This window comes from Miscanthus floridulus, chromosome 18, assembly GCF_019320115.1.
Source record: "Miscanthus floridulus cultivar M001 chromosome 18, ASM1932011v1, whole genome shotgun sequence".
NCBI lineage: Eukaryota > Viridiplantae > Streptophyta > Magnoliopsida > Poales > Poaceae > Miscanthus > Miscanthus floridulus.
The window spans coordinates 25,957,942-25,974,341 of NC_089597.1; the positions used below are offsets into that span (position 1 = coordinate 25,957,942).

At 41.1% G+C, this 16,400-nt stretch overlaps 1 protein-coding gene across 2 annotated transcripts; it reads right to left on the reverse strand.

Moving 5' to 3' along the window:
- Window positions 1–10,320: 10,320 nt before the first annotated feature.
- On the reverse strand, window positions 10,321–16,012 carry LOC136520336 (MADS-box transcription factor 5-like). 2 transcript variants are annotated; one of them, XM_066513801.1, is made up of 8 exons: window positions 15,641–16,012; window positions 12,856–12,931; window positions 12,013–12,074; window positions 11,811–11,910; window positions 11,624–11,665; window positions 11,495–11,536; window positions 10,892–11,025; window positions 10,321–10,541 (listed from the first exon to the last, which is right to left on the reverse strand). In XM_066513801.1, the coding sequence occupies exons 1-8, from the start codon at window positions 15,823–15,825 to the stop codon at window positions 10,505–10,507; spliced, it is 678 nt and encodes a 225-aa protein (XP_066369898.1). In that variant the 5' UTR covers window positions 15,826–16,012; the 3' UTR covers window positions 10,321–10,504. The 2 variants fall into 2 exon arrangements, with proteins under 2 accessions (XP_066369898.1, XP_066369900.1); XM_066513803.1 differs by having other exon boundaries at window positions 10,868–11,025.
- Window positions 16,013–16,400: the final 388 nt, after the last annotated feature.

Here is a 16,400-nt window from a genome sequence, read left to right on the forward strand (position 1 = left end):
CCGACCTACGGGATGTACTAGCTAGCCATCCTTGTCCTCGACCGCACATGTTTTATCGCCGTTCGCAAAACGTTCTATAGCATTTTTGTTTCGACAAACATTCGATTAGAATACTAAACAATATTATGCGACACAAAACGTAACATTCGTTTCTTGTTTCATATAAATGTTTCCAGTGCCGAACATTGATTTGTAATTCATGTCATACACATTTGCACATAAGTAAGATGCTCATGCAATATTTTAGCAAAACGGTACAATGTAACACCCAGGGTGTTACAGTTGCTTGCTAATAGACTCTAGCCCTTCATCACAAGTCTTGTCCACAAGAACCAATATGGGTTTATCAAATCCAGAACCATTCAGAATAGTTTGGCTTCGACTTTTGAGTATCTCCACATCTGCCATAAATCCAAAAAGGAAATGATTATCCTCAAGCTGGACTTTGAGAAGGCCTTTGACAAGATTGAACATAGGGCAATGATAGAAATAATGAGGGCAAAAGGCTTCGGCCCAAACTAGATTTTTTTGGATGCAAGCAATTTTCAACTCTAGTACTTCTTCTGTGATGCTTAATGGAGTTCCTGGAAAAGTTGTTCACTGTAAGAGAGGAGTTTGGCAAGGAGATCCTCTTTCCCCTCTTTTGTTTGTCTTAGCTGCTGATCTGCTACAGTCCATCATCAATAAAGCAAAGGACCTAGGTCTGCTCAAGTTGCCAATACCCCTACAATGTTCCAGTGACTTCCCAATCCTACAAAATGCTGACGACACACTGATCATCATGGATGGTTGTGCAGCTCAGCCCTTCACTCTAAAGGCCCTCCTTCATTCTTTCTCTGAATCAATAGGCCTAAAAGTGAATTTTCAGAAATCCATGATGGTACCAATTAATGTATCTCCAGAGAAATTTAATCATCTTGCCAGGGCTTTCGGATGCTCAACTCGGAATCTGCCTTTCACCTATTTGGGGCTACCTCTAGGTCTTACTAAGCCAAAAGTGGAAGAGTTCATGCTTATTGTTAGTAAATGTGAGAGAAGACTGCTATGCACCTCCATATATCTATCACTGGTTGGGAGACTACAATTGGTAAACTCTGTGCTTACTGCCTTGCCAACATTTTATATGTGCACTTTTTCCCTCCATGTTACCATCAGAGAGCAGATTGACAAATATAGAAAATATTGTCTGTGGAGGGGTTTTGATGAAAACAATAGAGTTAATGCAAAAGCTGCTTGGACTTTGGTGACAACTCCCAAAGAGGAAGGAGGGTTGGGAGTCTTGGATATGAAGACTCAGAATGAAGCCCTCTTGATCAAGAATCTACACAAGTTTTTCAATAAACTGGACCTTCCTTGGGTGAAACTCATGTTGGAGAAGTATTACAATAATGGGAAATTGCCAGGCCAAGTAAAAAAGGGATCATTTTGGTGGATGAATGTTTTCAAGTTACTAGATAAATTCAAGGACATGGCCACGGTATCTGTTCAAAATGGTAGTACATGCCTTTTCTAGGATGATATTTGGTTAGGCTAAATCCCAAAGCAAGTTTTCCCAGAACTTCACTCCTTTTCAAAAAAGCCACTAGTACAGAAACAAGCTGTACTCTCGGTTGGGAAACCCCTTCAGTCCTGGTTTCCCAACCGGGAGTACGAATCCAGGACTAAAGGGCTTCTCCTTTAGTCCCGGTTTCTCTTCCAGGACTAAAGGTCATGGGACGACCCTTTAGTTCCGGTTGGTCCCGGTTGGTAACCAACCGGAACTAAAGATTTTCTTTTTTTTTCTATTTTCAATTCTACACCTTATTCTATCGTTAATGAACCAGCTTTGTTATGATCATTGACAAGCAGGGAGGAATAGCAAGCGACACAGGAATCCTTTCCAACGCCAGCTGCTACTAGGAGACATCTCAGAGCTACTAGCAGAAGGCCAGAAGATGTTCTCGCCTCCCCGCTTGAAAAATGAGAATAATGTATAGTGCGAACTGCTAAATAATAGAATAATATACTAACATTTGCTTCTATATGTTGCCCATTTAATCACTAAATCTTTTGAATAGCTTCAGATTCAGAATAATCATTGAATCTGAGGCTAGAAAAAATCAACAGTAGAGCTACCACAAGAATAATCCAGTAACACGCACATGGATAGAACACGTGCAATTTCTGTAAATGCTTCAGAAACTATCATGAATAATGCAACTCCAGAAAAATTATTCATGAATAATGCTTATGTATATGCTTTAGAAACTATCACCATTTTATGAAAATAGTACACGTGAAATTTATTTCAGATGTAGCATACCGATCAAAATTCACCTAATTTCTTTACACACACTAGAAAATAAAGTGTGTTTCGCAGCGCCCTACCGATCAAAATTCACCTAATTTCTTTAAGCACCAAAAGTGTCTTCTATAGCAACAGAACAAATATTGTAACTAAATAGAACTGAAGCATCCCATAATAACAATTTCAACTATGAATATAGTTAGAAGTAAAAAGTTCTAAGAACAGGATCAATAGAAATTAGGAACTCAAGTGTAAATCCAAGTACCTAACATATCTAAAGTACATTCATGCCCTAACACATCCAGAGGAGCTCCCTGGCCACAGCCGGAGGAGCTCCCTGGCCACTGAGATTGTCAATGGCAGCGCGTCGAGTTGAAGATTGGGTTATATGCTCGCTTGTTCACCGCCACCTGAATAACCATGTTCACTCTCAAAAACTGCTAGAAAGAATTTTGAGCCGAAAGTGGCTCGAACATGTATTTAATAATTTATGCGAAAGCTGTTGCTGCAGCCTATAATTTTATTTATTTATTTCTGTTCTTTGAACAGATCAAAGTGAATCAACTTGGGATGTGGAAAAGATGATAATGACTAGGATATGTAGAGCTATACAGTGTGATCCATTAACTGATGAAAAAAGAAAAAAAAATCAGACCACAGCTCGAATTCTGCCAGCTTACTATCTCCCTCTCTGCAAATTTGAGCGCTAAGGCAACCTGCCTACAGGAGGGACTCACTGCTAAACAAAATTCTCTAATCGATTGACTAAGAACTACTGCAAATTAAGAGGTCCAACTCACTGCTAAGCGTGGCTGTAATAGATTAACTGGAGCACCTTCAAACACCAGCCGCTAACCCAGCAACCTAAGCACACCAACAGGGCAACAACAGCGAGTAGCCTACAGCAGCAGATGGGATGGCAGCAGCAGCTGACTTACCGCGGACGACCGCGTCCATCTAGGCTCTAAGACCTGCACCGCCGCCGGAGGAACCCTACGCAACCGCGCCGCCATCGGAGGAACCCTACGCAACCGCGCTGCCACCTGAGGTGCCACGCCCCACGTCCATCCGGGCTCTAGGCCCTGCACCACCGCCGGATGTGTCGCGCCCTCGTGCGCCGTCGGTGGTGTCGCGCCTCCGCGCTCGATCCACGCACGCTCGCGAGAGAGAGAGAGAGAGAGAGAGAGAGAGAGAGGTGTGCGGCTGAGGGAGGGAGAGGGAAGTTAGGGAGAGAGAGAGGAATGGGTAATATAATCTAGGGTTTTCTAGTCCCGGACAGAGCCTCCAGCCGGGAGTAGACTTTTACTCCTAGTTGGAGGGACCAACTGGGAGTAAAAGTTAACCTTTAGTCCCGGTTGGTAGCTCCAACCAGGACTAAAGGTCCCTTGCAGCAAAAGCCTGCCGCAGTAGTCGTTGGGCAGGGACCTTTAGTCCCGGTTGGAGCTACTAACCTGGACTAAAGGTTTCTCTAGTCCCGGGCATGAAAAATACCGGGACTAAAGCCAAATTTCGAAGCGGATCAAAAGTCGTTTCTCTACTAGTGAGCCCAACATGACTTTGACCTCTGCTAAATTGAACCCTTTTCTCATTAACACTTTTAACCTTCCTCTCTTTGTGGAAACCTTTGATCAGTTCTTAGAAGTACAAGAGATCTTGCATAAATTCATCCCAGGGGATGTTGATGATAATTGGAGCTACATTTGGGGAAGGGCTGAGTGCTCATCAAGAAAAGCCTATAGACATCTGTCGAGATCAAGTCAGGTACACCCCTCCTTTAAGTGGATTTGGAAATCCTGTTGCCAACACAAACACAAGGTTTTCTTTTGGCTGCTAGCACATGACAAATTGAGTACCAGGAACATTTTAAAGAGAAAGAATATGCATCTTCAGTCTTATAACTGCGTACTCTATAATGAATCGGCGGAAGAAACAGTAGCTCATCTATTTCTACAGTGTGACTTTGCCAAGGCTTACTGGAATCTCATTGGATTGAATATTCCACACTTGCAAGACCCCTTTCAGATTTTAGAAGATTTAAGGGCTCAGCTCAGCTTTGAGCCCTTATCTATTTGCCTTAGTGATGGATAAGGTCACAAGGGACATACAAGGGGACATCCCTTGGTGTATGTTTTTCGCGGATGATGTAGTGCTAGTTGATGAAAGCCGGACAGGAATGAATTAGAAACTGGAGTTATGACGGATGACTTTGGAGTCCAAATGTTTTAGACTCAGTAGAACTAAAACTGAGTATATGAGATGTGACTTCGGCACTACTACTCGAGAGGAGGAAGATATTAGTTTGGAAGATCAAGTAGTGCCTAGAAAGGATACTTTTTGATATTTAGGATCAATGCTATAGAGAGATGGGGATATTGATGAAGATGTTAGCCATAGAATCAAAACAGGGTGGATAAAGTGGAGCCAAGCATCTGGTGTTCTATGTGAAAAGGGTACCACAGAAGCTAAAAAACAAGTTTTATAGGACGACGATTAGACCTGCTATGTTGTATGGTGTAGAATGTTGGCCTACGAAAAGACAACATGTTCAACAGATAAGTGTCGCGGAAATGCGTATGTTGCATTGGATTTGCGGTCATACAATAAGGGATCGAGTTCAGAACGATGATATACGTGATAGATTAGGGGTAGCACTAATTGAAGAAAAGCTTGTCCAACACCGGTTGAGATGGTTTGGACAAGCCCAACGGAGACCTCTAGAGGCACCGGTGCGTAGTGGAATCATAAGCCAAGATAGTAACGTGAAGAGAGGTAGAAAAAGACCGAAGTTGACTTGGGTAGAGGCAATAAAAGGAAACTTGAAAGGATGAAATATACCCAAAGACTTAGCCTTATATATGAGTGCTTGGAAAACAGCTATTCACGTGCCTGAACCTTGATTGCTTCTGTTGGGTTTCAACTCTAGCCTACCCCAACTTGGAACTTAAAGGTTTTGTTGTTGTAAGGGCCCAGCTCAATGTCCCTTTCTTCATGGAGATAATTATCATTTTGTGCTGGAGTATTTGGACCTCAAGGAACAATTTCATTTTCAGAAATGAAGAAGCAACAACAGAAAGGAGCAAGTTTATCTTCAAAGAAGTCTTCAGCCTAGTTATTCTTCGAGCGAAGAAAAAATACAGCCAAAAAATTAGTTCATGGCTAGAACAAAGAATGTAATTGATCTTATCTTTTTCATTTCCTTTTGGGTCTCTTGAACCCTTCCTGTACTTAACTTCCATATGTTTGTTTTAGTTTTCTTAATAAATTACCAGTAGGGGCGCAAGCTCCTCCTGTTCTCTCAAAAAAAAACGTCTGAATCCTGTGTAGTGTGTGATGACTTTTCCATCAACATACGTGTGGTGATTTATTTGACAACACAGGATGATGGACATTTCCACGCTTATTACAGAACAGATTCCCAGGTTATTACAAAATAGACAATGATGCTGATCCAGTCCACAAGAACAACACATATTCCACGATGTTGATTAGGCCCCAGAAGTGACATGGTATGCTCATGCCTAGGAAAAGAGAGATATGGAAATGATATGGTGTCTCTCTCTCTCTCTCTCTCTCTCTCTCTATATATATATATATATATATATATATATATATATATATATATATATATGGAGAGTATATTCAGTAGCCAGCTACAAAATAAGTTATTCTGTAGTCACCTCCGTTTACGATAATTTTATATACTAATTTACGATAATGTCAATACATATTTACGATAGTTGGGTTACTATAACACATGGGGTATTTACCATAACATTATAGTAAACCACTTAGTAAGGAATTACTGTATTCTCGTAAATTAACATAGTAATTATCGTAACTCAAAGTGGCTACCGAATAAGCTATTTTGTAGCCAGATAGAGTAGTAGTTCTATATATATATATATATATATATATATATATATATATATATATATATATATATATATATATATATACACGCACGCGCGCCTATTTATCTGTAGCCGGCCACAAAATAGGGTATTCTATAGCCAGGCCATCCAACCGTCCATATCGAGATCATCCGCCCCACTTCCAGGTTCCCAGTCGACCGAGCCGGCGAGCCTAGCGGAGGAGCCGAGCGCGAGCCGGGAGTAACGAGTCTTTAGGCACACAGTCGTAATGGACCGCTCGTCATGGCTGCGCAACGCACACAGTCGCCGCCCTGTTTCTTCTCCGCTGCCGCTACGTCGTCGGTGGGAGTCCCGGCGGCCTAACAACGGCCCGGCGACGACCCCTCCGATCCGCGCCGGCAGCACCCTCCCGATTTGGCGACCTCATTTGGAGCGGGTTGCTGCCTGCCGGCAATGGCGTCAGATCCAGGTGGAAGCGGCGGCGGCCCGGCAACGGCCTGGCTGGGCCCTTTCCTCTTCTCAACAGACCTCGTCTGGACCGGCAGATCCCGGCGGCAGGACAGCCATGGTGAGGACCGACCCGCGCACGGGAGGCCAGGTCGTGCTGTCTCGCGGATTAGTCTGTCAAGCGATTCTGGTAAGGCAAATCTATCTCGTTTTGTTTATTTCTCCGATTTAGTTGCGTTGTAGGAATTGAACCTGAAAAGCCCCCGCTGATTAAGCTGTTTGATTGGATCGATTCCATCATCACTAATTTTAATTTTTTCATTGGGGAATGTCAAATCCGAAGTAGCTTTGGGGTCTGATTGGCACCACGTGCCCTTATTTTTATCTTTTCCTCACCCTCACTGCAGATTGAAATTAGATTGTTTTAGCAGATTAATTGGTCAAACAAGTGTATTGCACAACGGTTGTCACTAGGATCTGTCCAATTTCATCTAGTTTGGGGTATACTGTAACTATGCGATAATATTTTAAAACATTCATGAGATATATTGTAAATCCACTTCTCTAATATCTTCATTCATTAGTTGTCGCACAGAAATTTTGCACATATAACTGACAATTCTGGTAATTTTTTTAATCCTGAACATATAGCACAGATGACCGTGCATAATTTTTCAGTGAGATTCCATGGTCTTCAGGAAGTGGGTTGTGAACAAAATACATTGCCTCTGCTTGTCCTAGGAATCCTTATCTCTGCTTGTCCTCATATAATATATAATGTATGGACAAAATTTTTGAATGACGGATTTACTACTAAATACATTGGAGTTGTGATTGAATTACTACTAAATTTGTGAAATGTCGGAACTTGGTCGATGTTATAGTAAATTCGTAGGTTTATGTTAATTACTTATCAGGAAGTGGGTTTCTCGTAAATCACTGTCAGTAATTTACGTTCAATTTTGTTGTGTTACTATATATGTGGTTCATTGGTGCTCGTGAGCTTATTTGCTCACTGTTCGTCCAATTTTTTAGCGCTTTTCCATGGTGCGTGGTGAGCCACCCAAAAAAAATCCACTTTACTAAGATCAGATTCCCTTTGGATTAGAAGCAGATTACCTCTAGATTAGCAGCTTCGTTGATCCTTGGCAGCGGTAAAATCACCATATAATTTACTATTTTTTAAGTATGCCTATTTCACCAGGTTTTAGAGTAGTGTTTGATTTATCTAAAATCTGGGTCTTATGTAGCACAAAACTATTTTTTTTGAATTACGATGGAACCTTGTCAATGTTATGGCAAATTCATGGTTTCCTGTTAATAACTTATCAGAATGTTTTTTTTTCTCATAAATCGTAGTAAAAAAATTATTTCAATCAACATTGTGTTACTGCAATTTTGACCCATGAAGTATGTCGTACGTATGTGCTCATGTCCTTATTAACTTCTATTATACTTCTCAGTTTTCAATTAGTGTAGCCACTGTGCTAAAAAACGACGAGCGCTATTCTGGTCACCACGTTATTTTTGGCAAGTTAGACCTCTCTTTCTATGAACACCATTTACCAGCTGGCTGCATAGGTTTTAGGTACAAATAATTTTTTGGATGATTTATCGCTCTTGTAGTAAATTATCAGGCTTCATAGTAAATAATTCTCGTAATTTACTAGGCCTCCAACCCTGCACAGCGGTAAATTAACCAAATACTTTACTACCATTCCGTTGTCAAGCACTTTCTTTATCGCAAATCACAGTCAGAAAATACGTCTGCCATTGTTGTGTTATTGTAATTTTGACTGATCAATTATGTGGTAAATTAACTATATCATTTACTAGTTTTTTGAATTATATTAATACCAGGTTATAGGGTTGTAGTTTATTTATCTGGATCTGGGTTCTATAAGTAGCGTGATACTAAACTTTTTGAATTATGCCACAATTTGGTCAATGTTATATATTGCCATCATGGATTAGTCCCGCGCATCTCCCCATCCTCGGCTACCTCACGTTGTCAACGGAACATATGGACGAAGCATCTCCGGACTTTTGAGGTTTGCAGGGGATGAAACCTTCTGCCAAGTTCTGGGCATGATGCGCTCAATTAAGCAGCCAACAGGGTGGATTCAATATCTGGCCTACCAGCTACAACTGAACGAGTTCAATATTCCGTGCAGCATGACAGCAAATAAACACTCTGCATTGACTTGAATTTATCTGCTGGGCGGCATGCAGCTGCCGGTGCATTTGAAGATGCCAACGACGTGCTGCAATCAGCGTCTCGTTGGACAAGAAGGACTGGAACTGTTTCCCTGCTATATCACCACATGAATGAGGCAGGGAAAATGGAATGTGCTCCAAAGAGCTTCAGCCTAGAGGAAAAGCATAGTAGAAAACCTATGTTTGTGTCACATATCATTCTAAGGCACTGCTGTACTAACGTTATATTGACTTCTAGTAAACTGGCCATCACAATTTTTTAGTCACTTGATCATGCCATATTGATAAATACCTTGTATTGTTTGATTCACCGTTATGGTAAAACGATGATGCCGCGTTGTGGCATCATATGAGTTCTGGTACAATACTGAAAGCAGTGTAGTAAATTAGATTCTAGTAAACCGGGTATTGTTTTGTATACGCCATTCTCGTAAATGAGTTGTTTTTTTTCTCTAGAGAATACCAGTCATGTATTCTCGTAATCTGTACGTACGATACACAATGTAATCTGGATGGAGCTGTTTTGATTAGAAAGACGTAACCTGCATGTAATCTGGATGGAGCTGTTTTGATTAGAAGGACGTAACCTGCATGTACGAATGTACGATGCAGTTGCACGTGTTCTGGACGGAGCTGTATCGGATCGTAATAACCCTAGCTGTAAACCTGGCGCTAATTAAGTAATTAAAGGCTCCCTCGCCCCGTGAGCTCGGCTCGCTCGCTCCGTGAGCTCGGCTACAGTCCAGACCGCCTGGGATGCGTGGACCTAGGGGGTCTCCTGGTGACTAATCAGAAGGTGACAGGTGGCCTGGCTACAGAATAACTATTCTATAGCCGGAGTATACTCACCCATAGGCCTATTTCTCTGTAGCCGGCCACAAAATAGGGTATTCTGTAGCCAGGCCATCCAACCGTCTATATATATATATATATTGAACTTGCATTGATGCCAGGAAAAAAAACTATTCATGCAAAAAGAGGAAATGGTTATACTAAGCTAGTTCATAAGCATGGTCGCACACAAAAACAAAATTGTGGTGGATGGGGGAATAAACTATTGTATTCCAGTATGGTACCACATAAATAGCTGATTGGCCTTTTGGATATATCTTGGCCGGGAACATATTATTATGTCAATAAAGCTTCAAATTAAACATTTATTTTTTATATAAACTCTCAAATTTATATTATGTGTCGTAATAAGTGCTCTAAACATGTCACATATGTTCCATTGTTATTGTGTGCCTCTATTACTAGTTGACTATTTCTATTTTTTTATGTTACAAAAGCCTGCATCAGGTGGATTCATTTTTCCCTTTTTCTCTACAACGCAGATCAATTAAAATTATGACGAATCTCACACTAGTAAGATAAACACGTAACATGGCACTAATCACATGATCAGAGAGCCTTATCACATGTTAGTTGCTAAGTACTCACAAAAGCACTGCTTTTTAGTAGACGATCAATTCAAAATGAGATATGGTGGTTATTTAACAAGAAAGTCATGATCAGATCATTCTTCTTGAACAAAAGAGTCATAGGACTTCTTAGTTTAGTACATACAGTACATAAAGCTAGGACCGATATGGTTAAATATAGAGGATTTGTCAAAAGCATTACGTCCAACATATATATAGAAGATCCATGGCCACTAGAGCACAGAGCACAAAGAAGCAACTTAATCATTTTTCAGGTGGTCCATGTAAGCTTGATACCTACATAGGAGGGTAAAAGGATCAGATAATATGGAAGAGCATTTTGCAGGGGATTTTTTTGCAGGTACTACAGCTTTTTAACACTCCACTGATAATATGCAAGAGCATTTTTTGCACGATGGCAACTTATTTTAATTATACTACCACCTATTAAGAAACTGTAAGGTTAGTTATTTCCATGTTTGCTTTACTATGAATTACCAATTCAGTAGTGATCTGTTGAATTATTCTGACAATACAGAAACAAAAAAAAAACTATATAATTTATTCAAAATAAGAAATATATACTGAATTTTTAATCATTTGGTAGTGTATAAATTCTGTACTTGAAACAAGTGAAGAATGATCACCCTATATGCAGGGAAGGATCAAGAGCAAGGTGAAGGAGTTCTTGGTTGGCTTCATCACCATGCCCACTAGATCCACTACACCCAATGTCCTGGCAAGACAGTCGCAGCACATTTTCTTCACTAGTTTCTTGTATCTGGTACAATAATAGAAGACTTAAAATGAGAGCATACAAAACTTCTCTTGATGGACAGATGGAGTACAGAAGGTAACAACAATACTTGTCTAAATTCATAAATCTATAGCTATGAAATTTTAGCAACATATACCTTCCTTTGTTAGGAATTCATTTACAGGAGTTTTTTGGTTTTAGTGTCTTTGTATGCATCACTATTGCATCAGTATCACCAGCACTATGTATTTAAACCGTGCCAATCTTAAGTGTATTGTAGTTTATACAATGGTATAGATTTATTTCCCCTGAATAATTTTATTGTGTCAGATCTTGTATATGCAGAATGAAGCTCAGTTTCATGAATGAGGATTTAATTGCCAAAACAGTGATCATGTATATATAGATATATATAAAAAAAATATGCAAACACATCACTAGCTAGGAATAAAATGTATTCACAGGCTGAGCCTTATCATTCACAATGCATTACCTTCCTTCTTAAGTCTTTGTTAGCATCTTGCAGTTGTTGTTCCTGCAAAACCTCACTGTTGGTTAGTATTTCCGGGAGTCTTTTAGGAAGAGACCGAAAAACAAAAAATATTGAAAATGATTTGATCACCTTGCGCTTGAGATCAAAGAGCTGGTCGAGCATCTGCTGGTTCTGTAAATGTTTGTCGCTGGTTAGGAAATTGCTAAATTTGATCTTATGATGTCATTGTTTACTGCTGGCCGGTTAGAAATTTGGTAAATTTGACCTTGACTGAAGTACTGAGCATAAATGCATGTATGCAATTTTCATTGGCTACCTTTGATGATCGGATATGCTTGAGAGATATCTCAATCTGGTTCTCAAGTTGCTCTAGCTCCTTCACGTTAAGTGGATCCAAGTCCTCACCAAGTAGATTTCTGCAGATTAAGATAACCAAACCTAATTAGCCTGGCACTTGTGGTAGATATATATTCCAATTCCAACAAACATAGCTCACTGACTGTAAAGTAATGTCTTACCTCTGAGTTGTTTGTAAGAACTCAACTCTTGTCTTTAACTTCAAGTACTCCTGATAATTATTCTGTTGAACAAGAAAAGCAGGTCTAATAATTAGTTTGAGAAAAATCGTGACCATTAATTAAATACAGAAATGTGTCTCTAATTTTGGTGCACGCACATAGATAAAACCTAGCTTACTAGTCCAGCTTAACGTGGGGAGGCGGCGAGTTAGTAGCTGTAGGCGGCAGTAATTAAGATATATAACATTTTACTTTGAAAATGTTAATTATATACATGACTTTGCACTGACCAAAAGTGGAGTCGGTATGCATGTCATGATTGGTTGCATCTAGCATAAGGTGCATGCTGATATATTACACAGCTAGCTAGCACATGAAACACAAGATCGAAGTGTAAAATATAAACAGTAGAGATACTATACACACTCAATTATTAGAAAGTATTATATGTCCATCAGTACCTCTTGCCAGCATTTCATTATTTATTAGATAGAATATCCTAGATACAACATGTACATATACCACAGCAAAGTTGAATGTGTAATATCATCTTTTGTGTTTATTACTCAACCATAAAGCTTTCATAAGACTTTATTTAAAAACATAGTGTTTATTATTTTGTAATAGTGAAAACATTATCTACCCAGGCACACGTACATCTGCCTACATGATTTCATATTATTTATTGTCGGTATCATATCTCTTATATATTTCCAGAAATAATTATCCAGCCATGTGTTCTTAGAAGATGCGTTTATCCTATAAAAAAACATGCTTCTGTTCATACATGAAATGCATACACATGCACTAAAAGTGGCGAAAATAAATCAGTAATAAGATTACTAATTCCGCCTCTAGTGGAGCTGATGCTTCGGATGCAAAATTGCAGGTGCGGTACCGCTCCAGCGTCTTGTACATGCTGTTGAGAAAGCAAGCATTGAGGATCAACAAGAGGACAAGACACCAACAAACTGATACAATTGATATGTGCTTACATAAATAAATTAAAAAGTTTGATGCAATACTTTGTGTTTATATTTAATAGAAAGGTAAAACCAAATTAATACCAGTAGCATATCATCTCTAATAATCATATATCTTCATCACATTATATATTTTTACCCCTCCTATTAACTAACGGCAAAATATTAATTATGCACAGAACCACATATAGAAATTAGCAAAGATATATTCATTAGCCATCATATTCAGAGTTCCACTTAAATTAGACAAATGAACAAGGTTGGACCAACACATGCATGCATACACCTCTCAATACAAAATTGGATTCTTGACTGAATACAGTTTCGACAACTGGAATCAGTAATTTTTTTTACAACTCCCTCCGACGCATTCATCATCAGTCCGAGTACAGCTTCTTTTTGGAACAAAACTGACACATGATGTGCATTGTCAGCCTGCATTGGATTTCTCTGCATCAGCTAACACACATAAAAGAATTGGTACTTTCTCTCTCCATCAGATTATACTATAGGAGTAGTATATATTGTTTTGCATACGATATGACACGATGTTCATATATGGTCCGGATACATATGCACCTTGCATAGCCCCTCTTGCCTGCATGCCTAAAAGAGTGAAAGGCGTGCATGCAGTACGCCAGCATGGGGATAACTCCTGACGGGCCAATCGATACAGCACACCTAGTACGAGTACTACATGTGCCTCTCTCTCATCAGTAACTTTGCCTCCTGCTGCAGCCGCTTGCTTGCACGACGACAGAGGAGCCTAGACATTTGACAAGACGTAGAGAGAGAGAGAGGTCTCAACACTCCAATGGAACAGTAGAATCTAGAGCTAGCAGATGTGAGATGCCATGCCACGCAGAGGTTGGGTGTCAATGGAACAGTGAAATCCAAGCAAGCTAAGAGAAATAAACACAGGGAAGAATTATTAGGGAATAGGGACTCACCAGTAATAATAACGCACACAGCTAGAAAAATTGCATGATAAACACATGAGAAAAAAAATGATGTGTTCATGTTCACAACAAGATCTGGATATGTAAAGAATGGTCCAGTCCAGCAGGTAGCTGTGCAAGCTCTCCTTCGATGTACTACATCACTAGGAAGCAAGAAGGAAGAAGCTAATGAACCCCTGCTTATTGAGGTTTAGTCCCACGTCGTGTAGCGATGGTGGAGGAGCACAACATATAAGGTGGGAGAATCCCCACCTATCAGGCTAGTCTTTTGGGTTGAGTAAGGCCCAAAGGTCTTATATGTTGTCAGCTCCGGTGGATCTGGGACCTGTGGGAGCGCAGGCTCGTAACGAGCCGGGCCAGTTGCAGGCCAGCTCCAAGATCGAGAACTCGGTGGTCACCACCGGTTCTAACAATTGGTATCATGAGCCCATGGTAAGAAAAGCTAAACCCTATAAAAAAATCTCATCCCACATCGTGTAGCGATGGTGGAGGAGCACAACATATAAGGCGGAAAAAGCCCCCACCTATCAGGCTAGTCTTTTGGGTTGAGTAAGGCCCAAAGGCCTTATATGTTGTCAGCTCCGGTGGACCTAGGACCTATGGGAGCGCAGGCTCGTAACGAGCCGGGCCGGCTATAAGCCAGCTCCAAGATCGTGAACTCAGTAGTCACCATCGGTTCCAACAATTAGTATCAGAGCCGGTACCCGAGGTCAGAAAAAGCTAAACCCGATAAAAAAATCTTGAGCGTCACATATGGCGGGGGCACCCTGATGTGTGACTAAGGAAGAGATTATTGGGGTTTAGTCCCACATCATGTAGCGATGGTGGGGGAGCACAACATATAATGCGGGAGAACCCCCACCTATCAGGCTAATCTTTTGGCTTGGGAAGGCCCAAGACCTGTATGTTGTAGCTCCGGTGGACCTGGGACCTGTGGGAGCGCAGGCTCGTAACGAGCCGGGCCGGCTACAAGCCAGCTCCAAGATCGTGAACTCGGTGGTCACCACCAGTTCCAACACTGCTGACATGCGCTAAAAAGGAGACGAGGAGGGTTAGAGCTGCAGCCTACAGATAGATAGATCAAACGGATTGTGAAGAGATCGAGATCATCTGTGTTGTCCTCTTCTATTGACTGACCCTTTATAGCAAACGTTTATTTTAACTGAAGTTAGAAACAAAAGAGGAAAGGTGAGAGCACGCGCTGAGATGATAACATGACCAAACCGGTATTTCCCCAAACAGCAAAAAGAAGCATACATACAGGAGCTATGTATGTATGAGGCTATGATCTACATGTGTGAGCCAGAGACAGATCTAAAGAAAACAGCTAGCCTTCACATGAAATCCCACAAAAAAAAGCGTCAAACTCAAAACCAATTATATCATTTCTGCGAAATTTCAGGACATATCCCTATCCACAAAGGGAAAAAAAAAGAAATGTATACAACTTGAGGTTGGCACGGATGAACACCAAATTCCAAACAAGCATCATACTCCGTACATGCATGAAATTCTTGGCACAAAATGTCACGCATGCATGGATGGTCCTGTAGATTCAAGAAGAGCTAGTAGAGATTAGAGATGGAGATCCGATGATGGATGCTTGGAGCGGCGACCGTGTGCTTTTGAAGAAGGGAGCTAGGACGGAGGTAGGGTTAATAAGCAAGGCAGGTGACGCAGACGTACCATGAGGAGGTGGAGAACTCGAAGAGGCGGCCGCGGCTGGAGAAGATGATGAGGGCGACCTCGGCGTCGCAGAGCACCGACAGCTCGTACGCCTTCTTGAGCAACCCGTTCCGGCGCTTGGCGAACGTCACCTGCCGGCTGATCTTGTTCTCGATCCGCTTCAGCTCCACCTTGCCGCGCCCCATCCTGCTTCGATTCTTGCTGCTGCTGCTGCTTCGATTCCCTTCCTTCCTTCTCCCCTCTTCCTGGCAGCTAGCTCAGCTTGCTTCACTGCTAGCACTCTACTAGAACTAGATCAAGATCTCCTCTCTCCTCCCTCTCTCTCTCTCTCTCTCTCTCTCGTCACCCTGTATCTAGCGGCTACGAGCACTAGTCGTAGCAGTAGCACTGTTTCCTCTATCGCTGGGGTCGCAACTACTACTATTTGCCTATATATGCCTTTAATTTGCTGCTCCTCTCCTAGTCCTACTAGTATAGGTATGCGCGTACGGCCATCGCTCCTAGCTGCTATATCTGCCTATGCCTTTTATCGACCCTGTTTGATGTAGGGCCAAGGGTGGCGTGCAAAGGGGGTGGCCTGCGCTTTCCAGCTGTAACCCGGCCTGTTTAGAGTCACTAAAATTTGGAATGGATTTAGAGTGACTAAAATTTAGAACATGTTTAGAGTGATAAAAATTTAGAAGGTGTTACGTAAGGATATCGTATGGAGTGCTCGGATACTAATAAAAAAATAAATTACAGAATCCGTTAATACTCCACG